Here is a 21,662-nt window from a genome sequence, read left to right as displayed (position 1 = left end):
TTCCTCATTGCTAGTTGTGGAACCTTGTGTGCAACGTAGCTTTGGATTTCTCTGCATTTCAATAATGGCTATGCTTCAAAAGTATTTAATTGATGGTAAAGGCAGTTATATAGGCACACACAAACAAGGAGAGAAAGTGAGGGCTGCAGATGCTGGAGATCAGAGCTGAAAATGTGTTGCTGGAAAAGCGCAGCAGGTCAGGCAGCATCCAAGGAACAGGAGAATCGACGTTTCGGGCATAAGCCCTTCTTCAGGAATGAGGAAAGTGTGTCCAGCAGGCTAAGATAAAAGGTAGGGAGGAGGGACTTAGGGGAGGGGCTTTGGAAATGCAATAGGTGGAGGGTGATAGGCCGGAGTGGAGTGGGGGCGGAGAGGTCAGGAAGATGATTGCAGGTTAGGAAGGCGGTGCTGAGTTCGAGGGATTTGACTGAGACAAGGTGGGGGGAGGGGAAATGAGGAAACTTCACCTCCCCCCACCTTGTCTCAGTAAGAAATGCAAAACTTGCACACACACCTCCCCCCTTACTTTCCTCCAAGGCCTCAAGGGAAAGTTCCATATCCGCCACAAATTCACCTGCACCTCCACACACATCATCTATTGCATCCGCTGCACCCGATGTGGCCTCCTCTATATTGGGGAGACAGGCCGCCTACTTGCGGAACGTTTCAGAGAACACCTCTGGGACACCCGAACCAACCAACCCAACCACCCCGTAGCCCAACACTTTAACTCCCCCTCCCACTCCTCCATCGCCAGACCATGGCAACATGACAGGTTGGAGGAAGAGCGCCTCATCTTCTGCCTGGGAACCCTCCAACCACAAGGGATGAACTCAGATTTCTCCAGTTTCCTCATTTCCCCTCCCCCCACCTTGTCTCAGTCAACTCCCTCGAACTCAGCACCGCCTTCCTAACCTGCAATCATCTTCCTGACCTCTCCGCCCCCACCCCACTCCGGCCTATCACCCTCACCTTGACCTCCCTCCACCTATCGCATTTCCAACACTCCTCCCCCAAGTCCCTCCTCCCTACCTTTTATCTTAGCCTGCTGGACACACTTTCCTCATTCCTGAAGAAGGGCTTATGCCCGAAACGTCGATTCGCCTGTTCCTTGGATGCTGCCTGACCTGCTGCGCTTTTCCAGCAACACATTTTCAACACACAAACAAGGAACTTGAGTAGGCTATTTGGCTCCACAAGCCTGCTCTGCCACTTAATAAGATCATGACTGATCTGATTTTAACTTCAAATCCAGATTCCTATCTACCTCAGATAACCTTTCATCCCCTTGCTTACCAGCAATCTATTTATCATTGCCTTAAGCATATTCAAGACTCTGCTTCCACTGCCAGTTCAGGAAGAGACTTCCAAAAGCTCACAACTCTCGGTGTGAAAAAAAAAGCCTTATCTCTGGTTTAATTGGGCACTCCTTTATTGAAAAACAGAGACCTTTAGTTCCAGATTCTCCTGTAAGAAGAAATAGCCTCTGCACATTTAACCTATAAAGACCCCTCAGGATCTTATATATTTTAATAAAATCACAGCTTCCTCTTCTAAATTCGAGTCTGTCTGGCCAGCCATCCTCATAAGACAACCTGCCCATTGCAGGTATTTGAGTAAACATTCCAATGCATCTCTGTCCTTCCTTAAATAAAGTGACCACTACATGGAGAATATAGAAGATTAAGATATAGAATACATAGAATCCCTACGGTGTGGAAACAGGTAATTTTTGAGACATTCAAGTTTCTTAGAGAGCTTAACACGATAGATCTGGAAAGGTTGTTTCCCCTTGTGGGAGAGTCTAGGACCAAAGGGCATTATCTCAGAATAAGGTGTCATAAATTCAATGCAGTGGGTTGTGAACATATGGAATTCTTTACCACAGAGGGCTGTTGAGGCTGGGTTTTTAAGAATAATCAGTAAGGAAATCAAAAGTCATGGGGAAGTGGCAGGAAATGGAGTTGAGGATTATCAAATCAGCTATAATCTCATTGAATGTTGGTGAAGACTCCAATGAATGTCGGTGAAGACTCAATTGTCTGAAAGGCCTACTTCTGCTCCATGTCCTGTGATTTTATGGTCAAGTGTGCACGGTAGCCTGGATGTGGTCCTACCGGTGCCCTGTGTACCTGAAGCATAACATCCACAATTTTAGCCTTCATTTTATTTTCCCAGTTACCTTCATGTCATCAGCAGGTTGGGCAGCCATACTTCCCTTCCCTTCATAGTACATAGAATTCATAGAATCCCTACGGTGTGGAAACAGGTCATTTGGCCCAACAAGTCCACACCAACCCTCTGAAGAGTAACCCACCAGACCCATTCCCTGACCCTAATGCTCTATATTTCCCCTGACTAATGTACCTAACCTATACGTCCCTGAACAATATGGTCAATTTAGCATGGCCAGTTTACCTAACCGGCACATCTTTGGACTATGGGAGGAAACTGGAGCACCTGGAGGAAACCCAAACAGACACGGGGAGAATGTGCAAACTCCATACAGGCAGTCGCCTGAGGCTGGATTCAAACCTGGATCCCTGGCGCTGTGAGGCAACAGTGCTAACCACTGAGCCACTGTGCTTTATATAATTTCTAAACAGTTGAGGCCCAGTACCAGTCCCTGTGAAGCATCACTCACTACATTTTGCCAACATGAAAAAGACATGAAAATCTATGTCCAATCTCTACTTCCTTTTAATCAGCCAATATTCTATCCATGGGACTTTTACCCCAAGACATGAATTTTTGCTTTCTGCACAACCTTTGATGTGGCACTTTATCAAATTCCTCTGGAAATGTAAGCACAATACACCTGGTTCCCTTTTTTTCCACAATACATGTTGTTTCCTCAAATAACTCTAATGGATTGGTTAATCATACTTTTCCTTTCATTAAACCATATTTGTAAATATTGGCACAGGGGATAGTTAAAGGTAAAGTCACCATAATCCCAGAAGACTATTGCTTCATTAGAGAGAAACAACTAGTGATGTTTGAATCTGAGGGTCACGAAGCCTTAGCAAGGAGAGCAGCTGGTGCATGAATTTACCTGGTGATTAATTTGAACTTATCTAAGAGCCCTGCTATAACTTTGAAAATAGTGCTACCATTGGCACTATTTTCCCATTTAAAAGAGAATTTTGGAGATTTAAAACCTATGCATCAATGATATCACTCATTACTTCTTTTAAAGACACTAGGATAAATTCATCATGACCTCACAGATCATGACCACACTTCTACATTGTTGGCATTTCTTGACCTTTTAAAAAGGTAATTCATGAGATCCATGTATGCCTGGCTACGCCAGCAGTTATGGCCCATCGACTTGAAAATATAGCAATGAGCTACTTTCTTGAACCATTAAAATCCATTTGGTTTAGGTAGACCCATTAGAAAGGAAGCTTCAGGATTTTGACTCAGTTACACTGAAGGGACATGATCATATTTCCAAGTCAGGATGGTGAGTGGCTTGGTAGGGAACTTGCAAGTGATGGTATTCGAATGTGACTGCTGTCCTTGTCCTGCTGGATAGTAATGTTCATGGTTTGGAAAGAGCTGTCCAAGGAGCTTTCATGAATTTTTGCTGTATATTTAGTTGACAAGACATACTATTGAGCTATTGATGATGAAGGCAGTAAAAGTCTGTGGATGTTGGACCAATCAAGTGAGCCACTTTGTCCCAGATGGTGTCAAGCTTCTTGAGTGTTACTGGAGCTGGACTCATCCAGCCAAGTGGAGAGTATTCCATCACACTCAGGACTGTGCCTTGCAGATGCTGGATACGAGTCAGGAGGCTAGTTACTCACTGCAAGATTCATTGGTGTCAACTTGTTCTTAGTAATATGGCTAGTCCAATTCAATTTCAGGTGAATTGCATCCCCTAGGATGTTGATAATGGGGGATTCAGTGGAGGCAATGTTGCTGAATGTCAACTGTGATGCTTAGATTCTTGTTGGAGATAATCATTGCCTGATATTTGTATGGTGTGATTGTTCATTGCCATCTGTCAGCCCAAACCTGCAAATTGTGTAGGTTTTGCTCTATTTAGACAAGGATTGCTTCAGTATCTGAGGAGTTGTCAGTGTGCTGATCATTGTGCAATTATTAGCAATTAGCAATTAGCATCCCCACTCTGACCTTATGATGGAGGATTATTGATGAGGTAAGTGAAGATGATTCGACCAAGGACAGTACCTGAGGAACTCTTGCACAGGTGTCCTGGAACTGAGATAACAGACCTCCAACAACTACAACGATCTCTCGTTTGTGCTAGAAATTACTCCAGCTTGTAGAGAGTTTTCCTCTTGACTCCCATTGACTCCAGTTTTGCTAGGACTCCTTGATGCTATACTCAGTCATATGCAGCCTTAAGAACAGAGGAGCTTCTTGTCAAAAGGAGGAAGGTAGCTTATGTAAGGTGGAGGAAACAATGATCTAGCATAGCTTTAGAGGATTACAGGATTATTAGAAAGGAGCTCAGAAATGGACTGAGGAAAGCCAGGAGGGGGCACGAAAAAGGCTTGACAGGAAAGATTAGGGAGAACCCAAAGGCATTTTACTCATACGTGAGGAATAAGAGAATGATCAGGGAGAAGGCTGGGGCCGGTCAGGGGTAGCGTAGCGAATTTGTGCGTGGAGTCTGAGCGGATAGGGGAAGCCCTAAATGAGTGCTTTGCTTTGGTTTTCACTAAGGAAAGGGACCTTGGTGTGAATGAGAACTTTGAGGAGCTGGGAAACAGGCTTGAACAGATCAAGATTGATGAAGTTGATGTGGTAGAAGTTTTGGCAAACATTAAGGTTGATAAGTCCCCAGGGCCAGACCAGATTTATCCTAGGTTGCTCCAGGAAGCGAGAAAGGAGGTTGCTAAGCTGTTGGCAAAGATCTTTGCTTCCTCACTCTCCACGGGAGTAGTACTGGAGGATTGGAGGGAGGCGAATGCTGTTCCTCTTTTCAAGAAGGGGAATAGGGAAATCCCTGGCAATTACAGGCCAGTCAGTTTTATGTCTGTGGTCAGCAAGGTTTTGGAAAGAACTCTGAGGGATAGAATTTATGACTATTTGGAAAAGCATAGAGTGATTAAAGGCAGTCAGCATAGCTTTGTGAGGGGCAGGTCATGCCTCACAAATCTTACTGAGTTCTTTGAGGAGTTGATGTGACAGGTCGACAAAGGTTGAGCAGTGGATGTGGTGTATATGGACTTCAGCAAGGCATTTGATAAGGTTCTCCATGGTAGGCTCATTCATAACCTCAGGAGGTATGGGATACAGGGAGATCTGGCTACTGGATTCAGAATTGGTTGGCTGACAGAAGGCAGAGAGTGGTTGTTGATGGAAAGTATTCTGCCTGGAGGTCAGTGGTGAGTGGTGTCCCACAGGACACTGTTCTTGGGCCTCTGCTATTTGTAGATTTTATAAATGACTTGGATGAGGAGGTTGAGGGGTGGGTTGAGGGGTGACACAAAGGTTGGAGGTGCCATTGATAGTATCAAGGTCTATTGCAAGCTGCAGCGCGACATAGACAGGATGCAGAGCTGGGCTGAGAAATGGCAGATGGAGTTCAATCTGAATAAATACGAAGTAATGCATTTTGGAAAGTCAAACTTGAATGCTGAATATAGGATTAAAGACGGGATTCTTGGTAGTGTGGAGGAACAGATGGATCTTGGTGTTCAAGTGCGTAGATCCCTCAAAGTTGCCGTCCAAGTGGATAGGATTGTTAAGAAAGCATATGGTGTTTTGGCCTTCATTAATAAGGGGATCGAGTTTAAGAGCCACAAGGTTTGCTGCAGCTCTACAAGACCCTGGTGAGACCACATTTGGAATATTGTGTCCAGTTCTGATTGCACTTTTAGGCTTTGGACAGGGTGCAAAGAAGGTTTACCGGGATGCTGCCTGTACTGGAGGGTTTGTCTTATGACGAGAGGTTGACTAAGCTTGGACTTTTCTCGCTGGAGAGAAGGAGGAAGATAGGTGACCTGATTGAGGTATACAAGGTAATGAGAGGCTTGGATAGAGTCAATAGCCAGAGACTTTTCCCCAGGGCAGGATTAACTGGCATGACAGGTCATTGTTTTAAGATATTAGGAGGAAGGTATAGAGGAGATGTCAGAGGTAGGTTCTTTACGCAGAGAGCTGTAAATGCATGGAATGCATTGACAGCAGTGGTGGCGGAAGCAGAGTCATTAGGGACATTTAAGCAACTGCTAGACATGCACATGGTCAGCAGCGAATTGAGGGGTATGTAGGTTAGGTTATTTTATTTTAGATTAGGAATAATCCTCGGCACAACATCGTGAGCCGAAGGGCCTGTTCTGTGCTGTACTTTTCTATGTTCTATGTTAATGTCAAGTGCAGTCACTCGTACCTCTGGAATGCAGCTTTTTGGTCTCTGTTTAACTAAATATTGTAATGGGGTCAGGAGCTGAGTGGCCTTGATGGAACCTAAACTGAGCTTGACCCAGCAGGTTATGGCTAAATAGTTGTTGCTTGATAATACCGTTGATGAAACCTTCAATCATTAGACCATTTGGGCAATGTTTGGATAGGATGGGTTTGTCTTCCTTTTTGATACTGGACATTCCTGTCTATTTTTCCGTGTTGTCAGGTAGATGCCAGTGTTGTAGTTCCACTGAATCAGCTCGGCTAGAGGCACAGTACGTTCTAGAACACAAGTCTTTAGAACTATTGCTGGAATGTTGCCAGGGCCCATAACCATCACCAATAGCCGTTAGCTATTTCTTTATATCATGTGGAGTAAATCAAATTAGCTGTAGAGTGGCATCTTTTTACTGAATACATCTGGAGGAGGCTAAGATAGATCATTCAAACAGCATTTCTGGCTGAAGGTTGTAGCAAATGCTTCTTCAGCTTTGACTTTTGTACTTATGTGCTCGGCAGACCTGTTGTTGCAGATGGCAATATTTATGGAGCCTAATCCTCCAATGAGTTATTTAATTGTCCATTACCATTCACAACTAGACCTGGCAGGACTGCAGAGTTAAGATCTGATTTGTTGGTCGTGGAATCACATAGCTCAGTCTCATACCTGTTGCTTTTGCTGGTTGGCATGTAAGCAATTCTGATTTGTAGCTTCACCAGGTTGGCAAATCACTTATAAGTATGCCAAGTACTGCTCCTGGCATGCACTCCTAAAATCTTCATCGAATCAGGATTGATGCTCTGGCTTTGTAGACATAGTAAAGTGGTGAAAATGCCAGACTGTGAAGTTACAGATTGCATTGAAGTTCATTTGCTGCTTCTGACGACCTCCAGCACCTCATGGACATTCAATCTTGAATTGCTAGATTTGTTCAAAGTCTATCCCATTTTTCACAGTGATAGTGCCATAATCATGAAGAAGGGTATTCTCAATGTGAAGACAGTTTTGTTCCTTTTTTGAGGCTTTTGCACAATTGATACAACTGAATTGCTTGTTGAGGGCAGTTAGCAGTCAGGCACTATGTTGTGGGTATGGAGTCACATTTAGGTCAGGCCAAGAAAGGACAGCTGTTCCTTTCCCTTTAAAGGGCTCATGAATGTTTGTGACAATTGATAATGATTTCATGGTCATCATTAGACTTTTATTTCCTGATTTATATCTCAAAAATATTCCATGAACTCCTCAAACTGGAAATCTTTGCCCATCTGACTTTTCAAGTTTATTGAAATATCTTATTGAACAAAGAAAGAGGAGTTGGCCATTCCTTTTCTTGGCCTTGCTAAACAATTAACCTAGGTAATGGATATTTTGCATCTCAACTCTGCATCATATTGTTTGATATTCTTAGCTAGTTTAGCTACCATCTGACTCAGAGATTTTTGAACAAGAGTCCAAAGCAATTATATCAGCAGCGAGACTCAAACACAATCTGCCAAGCATGGAGCTTAAATGCAACACCTTTAATGCAAGGGCAATCGCCATGCCACCACGTGTTTTTGAAGAATTTGTGAACAAAGCACTTCAAAAATACTTGAACAGGATCATAATTTCAAGTTCCAGACTGTTAAGTTTTTGCTAATAGCAAAATAAGCATATTAATATATTTTGAACACCACATCCATTTGTTAAATCTTGATTTAAATTAGTCCATGGCAAAAGTTTATGACTTCAGTTCCCCTCATTCATTTACACAGAAAGTAACATCATATTTTGCATACAGTAAGTGATTATTGTGAAAGACATAATTGTTGCTAGGTCAAAATTATTGGATGCTATATTGTTATATTTCAAAATGATTTAGGAATTATATTGCCATAAACGTGCTGGATAAGGCTGAAGATAACAGGAACTGATAAGCGACTTCACAATGGCCTGATATGTGAGTGGAATTATGCTGAGTCATTCAGATCTGCTAAGAGCAAAGATTGCAGGAAATCACTAATTGCTGTCTCTACCAAGTAAGGACAAAACATTCAGGATTGACCACGTGCACAGATAATTCCAAATAAGGCATACTTGGCACAGATACCTGTTTATAAAGCAACCTGAGAAAATCCTTTTTTTCAGCAGAACTTTGAAGAATCTCTGCAGGAAAAACCTTACGTCGGGAGGTATGGTGAAGACGTCGAGAATAATGCCAGGTAATAACGTTTGGGGTTAGTTACAGAACCCAGGCTAGTGAAAGACAGTGTTTGAGATATCTCGAGCAGTTAAAAGTGTGTGTTATTCATTTAAGTAATAATGAATTGAGTTTTATAGAGCTCTAAATGTCTCTGCTGTATCTTCAAGAGACAGTACATGTATACAAATATATTAAGATTGCTGTATTACTAGTCATTGCTGTATTACTACTGCATTACTAGTCATTGTACCAAAGGAACATGGTATCATTTCACTGAATGTAGAGAGATCAACTCAAGGTAAACTCCAATACTCATGCTTAAACTTGTGATTTTTCTTTACTTCTGAGAAGTTCAAGATATAATAATTGAACTCCCCACCTTCACTACACAGATGAGAGAGATTCAAATAGACAGTTCACCACCACCTTCTCAAAGGCAATGAGAGATGGGAAATAGATATTAGCCTAGCCATTGATGCCTGCATTCCATGAGCAAAACAAAAGTGTGGAAGTTTTTCACCTTTAGTGCTACCTAAGGAAAGAAGCAATATAGATAGGCAAATCAATTTGATGCAGTTGCTGAATTTCCGCTTGCTGGCTTTCTGTATGCTGGCTTCCCACATGCTGCAGTTGCATGTGTTTAGGTCTTTGAAGGTGGTAGGTGATGTTGACAGAGTGACTAATAAAGCAGGTGTGTTGTCAGGCTTCAGATGGACACTTGAAAAATAACCTAGCGGAGTTACAGGGATAGAGCAAGGGATTGTGACCAACTGGTTTGCTTTACAAAGAGCTGGTATGGACTTGTTGGTTTATCAGCTTCCTTCTTAGTCATAAATGGAATCAATACAGGGAATCGTACAGTACACCCATGACAATAACAGCATTCTCATAACGATCTTCATTCTTCATCAATTGGAGAAAGTGTACAAATGTCTGTGCAAAGTATCTTAGAAGCTAGCCTTCGTCAGTTACATTCCTCAAAGGCCTTTGTACCTCCAAATAGAGTGAGCAGGTGGTTTCTTGGAGCTTAGAACTACTCTGTAAAAATATGGCTGATGGTACCAGTGAGGAACCTTACTTGTGAAATGGAAGAAAGATACAAATGAAGTCACATGACCTAAGTGGTCACTCAATAAGCTATTAGTTGATGTAAATGGATTTTAGATGCTGGACAGAACAGTGATATTCTTCACTATGTACCAGCGCCGGTGCTTAATGATCCACTATACCTTGCACTTTATTGCGCTGAAGAAAGGAGCTACAGGAGGAGGAAAGTGAGGACTATTCAGTATCCTCAGATGAAGTGGAGGAGTAGATAAGGAGGACTATTAACATATCAAGGACGCCTGCTGCTACTCACCTTTTGCCAAAAAAAGACTCATCCAGGCACAGTTCAGACAACCTGAGCATATGAAATGTTACACTGAAACAATGCTCAAAGCTAGTGCCTACTTGGAACTGTTACCATTAGATTTGGCTATCTAGTGCATGCCTAGTTGGTCTCCCACCTTCTAACTGCCATGAACTTAAATTCATCCAACATTCTGCTACCCATAACCTAACCTGTATCAAGTCCTGCTCACCTTCTGCCTTAATTAACTTATTGATATCATATCTGAGAGTAATCCAGAGATCTGGGTAAACTCCTAGGAACCCTTGGTTTGAATACTATCATGGCAGATGGTAGAATTGTAATCAAAAGAATTCTGGAATGAAAAGTCTAATTACAAGAATAAAACCGTTGCTACAAAAATCATGATTTGGAGAAGCCGGTGTTGGACCGGGGTGTACCAAGTTAAAAGTCACACAGCACCAGGTTATAGTCCAACAGATTTAATTGGATGCACTAGCTTTTGGAGCATGAAAGAGCAGCTCTCCGAAAGCTAGTACTTCCAATCAAACCTGTTGGACTATAACCTGGTGTTGTGTGATTTTTAGCTATAAAAATCCATCTGGTTTACAAATGTCCTTTAGAAAAGAAAACTGCTATCCTTAGCAGTTCAACATGTGACTCCGGACACAGCAATGTGGTTGACTCCTGACCACCCTCTGAAATGGCCTAGCAAGCCATTCAGTTGTGAACCACAAAAGTCTTAAAAAATGAATCAAACTAGATTGACCACGTGGCATCGACTAAGGTAATGAAAAACACAACCCTGTTGACCTTGCAAAGTCCTGCTTACTAACAGCTGGGGGCTAGTGCCAAAGTTAGGAAAGCTGTCTCACAAATTAGTTAAGCAACAATTTGACACTTATTCTTTCAGGATCTTACCTTACTGACTATGTCTCAGAAAACATCATCATCACCTCAGGCCATGTCTTGTCCCACTGTCAGGATAAACTCATCAGAAGTGGTAGTTCAGTGGTATACAGTTGGGAGAAAGATGCCTAGAAGTTCTCAAAGTTGACTTCTCACCCTGTGAAGTCTCAAGGCATCAGGTCAAACACAGACAACAAAACCTCTTGCTAATTAACATGTACTGCATGCCCATCGACTGATAAATCAATATTCCTTCATTCTGAACAGACTACGACAAAGAAATGAAGAGTGGTAAGGGTGCAGATTCTGGAGGAAGAGGAAGGTGAAGGCTGTGCTACTTCATCAGAGGAGATGGAGAGGTTTAAGGAGGAGCGTAATGATCTGTCAAGAATATCTGCAGCTGTGCACCTGCCAAAAAAAAACTGCGATGGATTCATCTGGGGCATGATTCAGATAACCAGAGCATGTGAAATCTTATTGCACAAAAATGTAATGCAGTGGAGGCACTGAATATTGCACAAGTATGGGACCTGATAACATTCTGGAGTAGTACATGAGAAAACAGGACAAGTCCATCCACAAGCATTCACCTCCTCTGCCTCTCCCTCTGCTGCTCAGTAGCAGCAGTGGATACCATTTACAAGAGATGCTACAGAAATTCATCTAGCCTTCTTAGGCAGCACTTTCTAAGTGTTTGACCACAACCATTAGGGGACAAAGTCAGCAGTTACTTCCTTCCTAATGGCATTATGGATCTACCTAAATGAAATGGACTGCAACAGTCCATAAAACAAACCTCAAAGAACATAAAATGTTCTCAACTCCATTGTCAAGTCGCCTCATTGCTTTGCCCCTTCCTATCTCTGTAATCTTCTCTAGCCTTACAAAGAACTCAATATCTGTGCCTACCCATCCTGGCCCTGTGCATCCTTGATTTTAATCACTCCATCATTGCCATCTAGGCCCTTAACTGTTGAGGACTTTACTATGAGGAATTAGGAATTTTTCATTAGGAATTTATTCCTAAATCCCTTCACCCGGTCTATCATTTCCTAACTTTAACTCACTCTTTAAAACTGCACTCTTTGAACAAGCTTTTGCTAAAATTCATTTGTGGCATGTTGGCATCGCTGTCTGGCCAGCATTTATTTGCCTGTACCTAGTTGTTTTTGAGAAGGTGGTGGTGAGCTGGGACTTCACCAGTTTCCTAATTTTCCCTCCCCCCACCTTTCCGAGTTCCAAACTTCCAGCATCATCCTCATGACCTGTCCTACCTGCCAATCTTCCTTCCCACCTCTCCGCTCCACCCTACTCTCTGACCTATCACCTTCATCCTGACCCCCATTCACCTATTGTATTCTTTGCTACCTTCTCCCCAGCCCCAAACCCCCCTCCATTTATCTCTCCACCCTGGAGGCTTCCCGCCTCCATTCCTGATGAAGGGCTTTTGCCCGAAACATCGATTTTCCTGCTCCTCAGATGCTGCCTGACCTGCTGTGCTTTTCCAGCACCACTCTAATCTAGACTCTGCCTTCTTAAACCACTGCAGTCCACTTGCTGTGGATTAGCCCCCAATGCCATTAGGGAGGGAATTTCAGAATTTTGACTCAGCGACAGTGAAAGATTGGTGATACATTTCCAAGCCAAGATGGTGACTGGCTTGGAGGGAAACTTGAAGGTGATGGTATTCCCATGTATCTGCTGGTCTTGTCCTTCTAAATGGAAGTGGTCCTGGGTTTCAAAGGTGCTGTCTGAGGATCTTTGGGGAATTCCTGCAGAGCATCTTGTCGATGGTACACACTGCTGTTACTGAGTGTTGGTCGTGGAGGGATTGGATGTTTGTGAATGTAGTGCCAATCAAGCAGGCTGCTTTATTCTTGGTGGTGTCAAGTTTCTTAAGTGTTGTTGGAGCTGCACTCATCCAGGCAAGTGGAGAGTGTTCCATCACACTTTTGACTTGTGCCTAATAGATGGTGAACAGATTTTGGGGAGTCACGAAGTTAGTTACTTGCCGCAGTATTCTTAGCCTCTGACCTGCTCTTATAGCCACTGTGCTATGTGATGAGTCCAACTGAGCTTCTGAGCAATGCTAACCCCCAGGATGTTAATAGTGGGGGAATTTAGTAAGGGTAACACATTGAATATTAAGGGGCCGTGGTTAGATTGTTTCTTATTGGTGATGGTCATAGCCTGCAGGTTGTGTGGCGCAAATGTTACTTGCCACTTGTCAGCGTGGATATTGTCCAGATCTTGCTACATTTGAACATGGACTGCTTCAGTATCTGAGGAGGTGCAAATGGTGCTGGACATTGTGCAATCATTGGCGAACTCCTGCAACGATTTCCTAGAGCTCAGATGACTGACCTCCAACAATCACGACCTTCTTCTTATGCGTCAGGTATGACTCCAACCACTAGAAAGTTTACCCCTGATACCCATTGCTTCCAGTTTTGTTAGAGCTCTTTGATGTCACATTTGGTCAAATCCAGGGCAGTCACTCTCACCACACCTTTGGAATTCATCTCTTTTGTCCATATTTGAACCAAGGCTGTATTGAGGTCAGAAGCTGAGTGTCCCTGTGGAATTAAACTGGACATCACTGAGCAGATGCTCTAATAATAGCACTATTGATGACACCATCCATCACTTTATTGATGATCAATAATAGGAATTGGCTGAGTTGGATTTGTCCTGCTTTTTATGTACAGGACATACCTCGGCAATTTGTCAGGTGGATGCCAATGTTGTAACTGCATTCGAAGAGCTTGGTTAGGAGTCCGGCAAGTTCTGGAGCACAAATCTTCAGTACTATTGCCAAAATGCTGTCAGGCCCATAGCCTTTGTAGTATCCAGCGTCTCATGTAGAGTGAGTTTAATTGACCAAAGACTGATATCTATAATGTTGGGGACCACTGGAGGAAGTTGAGATGAATCATCTTCTTGGTACTTCTGGCTGAAGATTTCTGAGAAAGCTTCGTCCTTATCTTTTGCATTGATATTCTGGGCTCTTGCATCATTGAGGTTGGGAATATTTGTGAAGCCTCCTCCTCCAATGAGTTGTTCAATTGTCCATTATCATTCATGACTGGATGTGGCAGGACTACAGAGCTTAGATCTGATCCACTGCTTGTGGGATCACTTAGCTCTGTCTATCACTTGCTGTTTCTTGGCTTCACCAGGCTGACACCTGATCCTCAGGTATGCTTGGTGCTGCTCCTGGCATGTCTTCCTGCACTTTCCATTGAACCAGAGTTGATCACCTGGCTTGATGGTGATGATCGAGGGGGATATACCAGGCCATAAGGTTACAGATTGTGCTGGAGTACAATTCTCTGTTGTTGACAGCCCACAGTGTCTTATGGATGCCCAGTTTTGAGTTGCTAGATATGTTCAAAGTCTGTTTCATTTAGCATGCTGATAGTGCCACACAACATGATGGAGGTTATTCTCAATGTGAAGGCAGGACTTCATCTCCACAAGGGTCTGTGAGGTGGTCACTCTTACTGATACTGTCATGGACGGATTGGTAAGATGAAGTCAAGTATGGTTTTCCCTCTTGCTGGTTCCCTCATCACCTTCTCCACATCCCGTCTAGCAGCTATGTCTCTTAGGACTCAACCAGTTCGATCAGTCATATTGCTGCCAAACAACTCTTGGTGACGGACATTGAAATTCCCTTACCCAGAGTACATTTTGTGCCCTTGCCATCCTCAGTGCTTTCTCTAAGTGTCGTTCAACATGGAGGAGTACTGATTCTTCAGCTGTGGAGAATGGTACATTGTAATCAGCAAGAGGTTTCTTTGCCCAAGTTTAACCTGAAGCCACAAGATTTCATGAGGTCTGGAGTCAATGCTGAGGACTCCCAGGGCTACTTCCTTCTGACTGTATACCATGGTGCTGCAACCTCTGCTGTGTCTGTCCTGCTGGCAGCACAGGACTTGGAGACAAAACAAAACCTTGCAGATGCTGGAATAGTGCGACAGAATATCTCCAGGAATGGTGATAGTGGTGACTGGGACATTGTCTGTAAGGTATGATTCCATGAGTATGACTATGTCAGGCTGTTGCTTGACTAGTCTGTAAGACTGCTCTCCCAATTTTGGCACGAGCCTCAGATAATGGTTAGAGGACTTTGCAGGGTTAACAGGGCTGTTTCAGCCATTGTCTTTTCCCAGTGCCGAGGTCAATGCCTGGCAATCATCTGGTTTCATTTATTTAAGACTTTGTAGTGATTGGTACAACTGGATGACTTGCTAGGCAAGTTCAGAGGCCAATTAAGAGGCAAACCACATTGCTGTGGGTCTAGAGTCACATATTGGCCAGACCAGGTGACTGGAATACAGATTTCCTTCCCTGAAGGACATTAATGAATGAAATGGTTTTTCCAACAATTGACAATGGCTTCATGGTCATAAGTAGATTCTTAATTCCAGAGTTTTTTTATTGAATTGAATTTCCACCATCTCTTATGGTGGAATTCAAACCTGAGCCCCCACACCTCCCCCCTTACTTCCCTCCAAAGCCCCAAGGGATACTTCCACTTCTGCCACAAATTCACCTGCACCTCCACACACATCATTTATTGCATCCGCTGCAGCCGATGTGGCCTCCTCTATATTGGGGAGACAGGCCGCCTACTTGCGGAACGTTTCAGAGAACACCTCTGGGACACCCGTGGCTCAACACTTCAACTCCCCCTCCCACTCCACCAAGAACATGCAGGTCCTTGCACTCCTCCATCGCCAGACCATAGCAACACGACGGTTGGAGGAAGAGCGCCTCATCTTCCGCCTAGGAACCATCCAACCACAAGGGATGAACTCAGATTTCTCCAGTTTCCTCATTTCCCCTCCCCCCACCTTGTCTCAGTCAAATCCCTCGAACTCAGCACCACCTTCCTAACCTGCAATCTTCTTTCTGACCTCTCCGCCCCCACCCCACTCCAGCCTATCACCCTCACCTTGACCTCTTTCCACCTATTGCATTTCCAACACTCCTCCCCCAAGTCCCTCCTGCCTATCTTTTATCTTAGCCTGCTGGACACACTTTCCTCATTCCTGAAGAAGGGCTTATGCCCGAAACGTCGATTCTCCTGTTCCTTGGATGCTGCCTGACCTGCTGCGTTTTTCCAGCAACACATTTTCACCCCCAGAACATTAGCTGAGTTTCTGGATGAATAGTCTGGTGGTAAAACCATTAGGCTGTCGGCTCCCCTAGCTTTTGGTCTTCTATCCTAATATTACTTCTGTGGCCCTCAATCCAGCATTTTTTGATAATACTTCTTATGTGTTTCCAGCATTACCTGCTTTTACTTTATTACATTAACTAAGTTAGCTGAGATTTTATTTCATGTGTCCCCAGATTTATAAATTGCTTTGAAATATTCCTGAACTGTACTATATAATTGCAATTTCTTCCATGCACAGAGCTTCAGAGTTATATTTTGTACTTGTGTCTCATAACTCTTCAAAGTTGAATCATTTTTTTAGCTAAGTCCTGGTTGTGTCATGTAATTGGAAGACTTCTAGGTCAATCAGTGATTTATCTGCAATTCGCTTTACCTAGTCAGCTATGTTTGCTGCTCACAATGGGGTCTCCTTTTCAATGGAGAGATGAACTGTATATTGGGTGACTGCTTTGCGGGACTCTATGTTTTGTCCATAATAATTACCCCAAACTTCCAGTTGCCTACCACTTAAATACAGTACTGTTGCCTGGCCAACATCTCTGTGTCAGGCTGCTGCAGTCCTCCAGTTTGCACTGAATCTCACTGGAGGACTGCAGCAGCTCATTTTCCACTTGAGGATCTTGCAGCCCTCAGGACTCCGTACCAAAGTCAATAATCTTAGAGCCTGACTACCTCCATCCATGTCTTTTACCCACCCTCACACCCCATGTCATGACATGGATCACTTTTAGCACAACAAACCTATTTTCAGCCACTCATAGCCCCCATTAGCACCTATCTGATATTTCTTATTCCACGGCTGAGTATCAACAATCTCTTTGCCTAACTTTTTTCTTTTCTCTGTCTGGGCTTTGCCTTCACCTATCCACTGACTCCTTTTACCCCACCACTCCCTGTCATTAAGATAAATACCATTTCTTCAGTTCTGAAGAAGGGTCACAGGACTCAAAATGTTAACTGTTTTCTCTCGACTGATGCTGCCACCCCTGCTGAATTTTTCCAACAATTTCTATGTTTTTTTCAGACTTCCAGCATCTACTAGTTCTTTATTTTATTTTCATGTGGTTGGATGTTCATTTCAGATCAAATATAACACCAAGGTTACAAACAGTCTTATTCAGCCTTAGAAATTTGCTAGGGAGAAATATTGAGTCAGTAGTTGGGGAATATGTTTATAGTTGAGACTAAAGACCATAACTTTGCACTTTCCAGCATTTTATTCAAGGAAATTTCTGTTTATACAGTATGGAATGTCAAGACAGAGTATAGAGACAGTGGAGACATTGAGATAGATGGTTATGAGATATAGTTCATGTTGTCACCTTACATATAAAATGCAATTTGCATTTCAGATTATTGAGATGAAGATGGTGAAATATGTGAAATATGTGAAATATGAGGGACCACAGATGGTTCATTTGTTGGCACCAAAGCTAATAGTGGGGAGGTGAAAGAAATACCTTTGCAGGGATACTGTGGCTGAGAATGGAATCATCTAAATATGTCAGTTATCCATTCTCTGTGATGGTGAGTTTGAAGGTGGATGGAGATCAGCAAAACAGCAAAATACATGCCTGGGGTGGGATGGGAAGCAGGTTAGCTTGCCCTACACAGAGATATATTTGTAGTTGGACTGAAGGGTCTGTTTCCGTGCTGTAAACTCTATGACTCTAAATAAATACAAAGTTTTTAAAGATTGGCTCTGGTTCTATTCTTCAGCAATTGACCTTCTGAAATAGAACAATAGGATCTGGCTCAAGATAGGATACAGGAAGCAGAATGTTATTTGAGCTGGTTTACAATATTGAAGGTGAAAGCTAATAGTCAAGATGAGAAATTAATGAAGAAGGCATAGATGAGATTTTCAGCAGCGGGTGAAGTAAAGCAAGGGTAAGTGGGGATATTATGAAGCTACAAGTTTGGTACTGTTGAGAAGATTTGGATTAGAAACTCAGCTCAAGAGTTGCACACAGTCTGATAAAATGGATGAGCGGACTAGAATAGACTCTACATGGAGCACCCTGCCTCTATTCCTGATGAAGGGCTTTTGTCCGAAACGTCGATTTTCCTGCTCCTCGGATGCTGCCTGACCTGCTGTGTTTTTCCAGCACCACTCTAATCTAGACTCTGGTTTCCAGCATCTGCAGTCCTCGTTTTTACCTAGTTGATTTTAACCCTACTGCGAATCCTCTTGCAAGGATACCTGCCTTGAAGAAGTTTTCCTCCTCTCTCTACAAGAATCTCAGTGAGTCTCTCTCACTGCAACCCCCCGGACATCTCCTCTGCCCTGAAGCTCTTCAACCATGTCCTGAATCAGACTCCTCATTTCCCCTTCCCCACCTCACCCCAGTTCCAATCTTCCAGCTCTGCACTGTCCCCATGACCTGTCCTACCTGCCTATCTTCCTTTCCACCTATCCACTCCACCCTCCTCTCTGACCTATCACCTCCATCCCCACCGCATTCGCCTATTGTACTCTATGCTACTTCCTCCCCATCCCCACCCCCTCTCATTTATCTCTCCACTCTGCAGGCACCCTGCCTCTATTTCTGTGAAGGGCTTTTGCCCGAATATCGATTTTCCTGCTCCTCAGATGCTGCCTGACCTGCTGTGCTTTTCCAGCACCACTCTAATCTAGACTCTGGTTTCCAGCATCTGCAGTCCTTGTTTTTACCCATCTACATAGAGCACATTGTTTCTTCTAATCTTTCCACAGCAATGGTATCATGTAAATATTCATTATCCTGTTCCTGCTGTGCATGACTTTGACAAAGCTTATTGATTGATAACAATCACTGGTATTAAACCATGTTTTAAATATAACATGTAGCACAGCTATATGAGAGGTTGAATATTAGAAATGCTAGGGTTTTTCCCAAAATTGTTTTAGCTGGTGTTTTAGTCCATTAATGGCTAATTGTTTACTGTGGTGTTAAATCTTAACAATTTCAGGTAATCTTTACATAGTTTGATAATCAAGATAAACAAGCTGATTTTGTAAATTTTCATTTGCCGCACGCTGTTCTGAAAAAAACAATGTCATAATAATATACTTCATTAAATATCAGTTGCGACATTATTCCTATTTATTATCCATGTATCTGTAAAGTAAGCATTTTTCAAAATAATAAGTTTTAAGAAATGCTTTGATACTGGTTGTCCTTTTGCCCTTCCTCTTTTTTGGCTCTTTTTACTTTTGGCTTCATTTTCACTAATCTAGTCTCAATACTTTTCTTTTTTAGCCCCTTTGAAATATAATATATTGCTTCATGTTCAATGTTAAAAACCTGAAACATTAAACCTTGACAGAATTTAGTGTGTGCAGATAGACCACTAAACTGACCACTAAACAGAAATACCAGCAGGCAAATGTAGAAAATTACATGTTATCAAGAAAACACAACCTATCTTCTTATATAACAAAATATTGTATTTTTTTAAAGGAAAGCAGCAACAACAGCATTAGATACCTGGAATCTCCACCTTAATCAATGAAAGGACTTTTAAGAGAAAAATTGGAATCCAACAAAGGGCATCAGAAAGCACTATGAAGAAAAATCTGTAAGCCACTGCAACTTCACTTCGAATGTGACTTTTCATTTCAGGTGTCCGGATTCCACTTTTGTGAATGGAATAAAACATGCTTGAATAAGAGAAGACAATAATGATGAAGGCAATCAGGTTCAAACCTATCAGAAAAGAAAAAGGAATGTTTCATAAGTTGATATCTAAAGAAATATTGATGATTATATCTATTTTATCTTTCTCCCATCTGTTGGTTGTTATGCATTCAAAACACAAGGAACTGATCTATGTCTGACCCCTTTCTATTGTTGCTATTACATGTAGCACTACAGTATATTTTCATCTAGTTGATCATTTGTGGTTCCTGTTCATCCCCCTCTATGGGGAACTTGTGCTGCAAGGGGAAACTTGCATGAACCATAAGTTCACAATCAGGAGGGACCTCATCTCAAAGTAACAGAGAAGCCACTGCTGGTTTCATTTCCATTGCTGTTGGTACCACCCCAGTAATACTGAGATGAGAATCAATTGGCCTTTGAGTGATAAGCCCATCATTGACCTTCTCACTGCTGCCTTAATTGGGTTGGAATTCCCTGTTGATTCTATAGCCATCAGCAATAGTCACTGTATGGTATTGTTAAGCTTTCTAGGAATTTCATGTGCTCAGCTCACAAAATTCAAAGTCAGTTTACAAAATCACAGGTTAGGACAAAACTATAAATTGGCTTTTAGAAAGTGCTAAGGTCTTTAAATAGAAAAAATGATTAAAAGTCACAACATTTAATCAAAAGTAATTAATTTAATTATGCTGTTATGCAATGTTGTTTTTTCTGTTAACATTTAGAAACTTATTTTTAGCCCTTGTCTTACAGATGAGATATTAAGACATAATACATCTCCCATATCAGGTGAATGTAAAAGATCTAATGACATTAATCAAGTAAAAGTAGAGATACTTTGTTGTCTTGGTCATATTCTAACCTCGACCACCCAGCTTTATTTAACCATCTGTCTTATTGCTGTTCATGGTACCTTGCAGTATGATAATTGTTTATCGTGGTTATCATGCACCAAATCCAGTTGCCTTTGGATTTCACATTTCAATAAGATCTCTAATTCTTCTAAACTCTAATGGATATAGGCCCAACTTGTTCAACCTTTCTTCATAATATGAGTTCTTCATCACAGGAATGAATTGATTGACCCTTCCCAGAACTACTTCTAATGCAATTATATCTTCTTAACTGCTTGCTACATTTGCATACTTAAATTTTTGTGATTCATGTACCAGCACACCCCCGTTATTTCTGTACCAACACATTGTGCAATCTCATTCTTCATAAACAGAAAGGTGTTTTTCTATTTTTTCCTGCCAAGCTGGACCAATTCATATTTTCACACATTGTATTCCAAATCATCTAAATTTTTATCCACTCACTTTTTGTTTAATTCATTCACAGGATATGAGCATTTATTACACAACCCTGATTGCCCAGAGGGCAGATAAGAGTCAATCACATTGCTGTGGTTCTGGAGTCACATGTCAGCCAGACTAGGTAAGGCCGGTGGTTTCCTTTCCTAAAGGACATCAGTAAGCCAGCTGGGGTTTTCCAACAGTCAGCAATGGTCATCATTAGACTCTCCTAAGCTATCTTGGCTGCATTTGCTGACACCTGTCCATGTGCACTCCTTCAGGGAGCACTCCCTCCACTCCAGTTCTACTGATCCACATTTCAAAAACACAAGTGTTTTCCTGAGCATATGACATGACATGAAATCTCTGTGTGAATAGGGATCTGAACTCAGGTCACCAGAACATTACCTGGGTCTCTGGATTAATAGTTTTATGATAATACCAGCAGATCATCATCTCCCCATAACTTAACTATTGTCTATCCCTTTGCAACCTTCTCTTAACCATTAAATTTCATACCTATCTTTGTGTCATTAGCAAATTTGATCAATGTAAGTTCAGTTCCTTCTTTCAAGTCACTACTATAGATTGTAAATAGTTGAGGCCCCAGCACTAATTCCTGCGGCATTTCACTCATTAGTTTGCTAATCTGAAAAAGATCCATTTATTGCTACTTTGCTTCATGTTAGTTAATCAATCATTTAT

At 42.2% G+C, this 21,662-nt stretch overlaps 1 protein-coding gene and 1 long non-coding RNA gene across 4 annotated transcripts in view; one reads left to right on the top strand and one right to left on the bottom strand.

The window, feature by feature from the left end:
* Positions 1-21,662, bottom strand: part of LOC122550791 (relaxin receptor 1-like) — a 159,039-nt gene that overhangs the window by 2,485 nt on the left and 134,892 nt on the right. For 2 of the 3 annotated variants that reach the window (XM_043692054.2, XM_043692055.2), the window contains one exon: positions 19,489-19,707. In XM_043692054.2, the coding sequence (XP_043547989.1) occupies positions 19,489-19,707 (219 nt within the window). Of the gene's footprint in view, positions 1-19,488; positions 19,708-21,662 lie in introns of those variants that run through there. The other variant, XR_015757451.1, reaches the window with a different exon arrangement.
* Positions 8,522-21,662, top strand: part of LOC148149811 (uncharacterized) — a 90,062-nt gene continuing 76,921 nt past the window's right edge. Inside the window, exons 1-2 of the long non-coding RNA XR_015757452.1 lie at positions 8,522-8,589; positions 19,462-19,579. This is a non-coding gene — a long non-coding RNA (uncharacterized LOC148149811). The remainder of the gene's footprint in view (positions 8,590-19,461; positions 19,580-21,662) is intronic.

Source organism: Chiloscyllium plagiosum, unplaced genomic scaffold (genome assembly GCF_037043375.1).
Source record: "Chiloscyllium plagiosum isolate Xiang-an unplaced genomic scaffold, Cpla_swu_hap1 HiC_scaffold_6, whole genome shotgun sequence".
Classification (NCBI taxonomy): Eukaryota; Metazoa; Chordata; class Chondrichthyes; order Orectolobiformes; family Hemiscylliidae; genus Chiloscyllium; species Chiloscyllium plagiosum.
The sequence above is the reverse complement of the archived record's forward strand: the minus strand, read 5'-3'. Positions and strand labels throughout refer to the sequence as shown.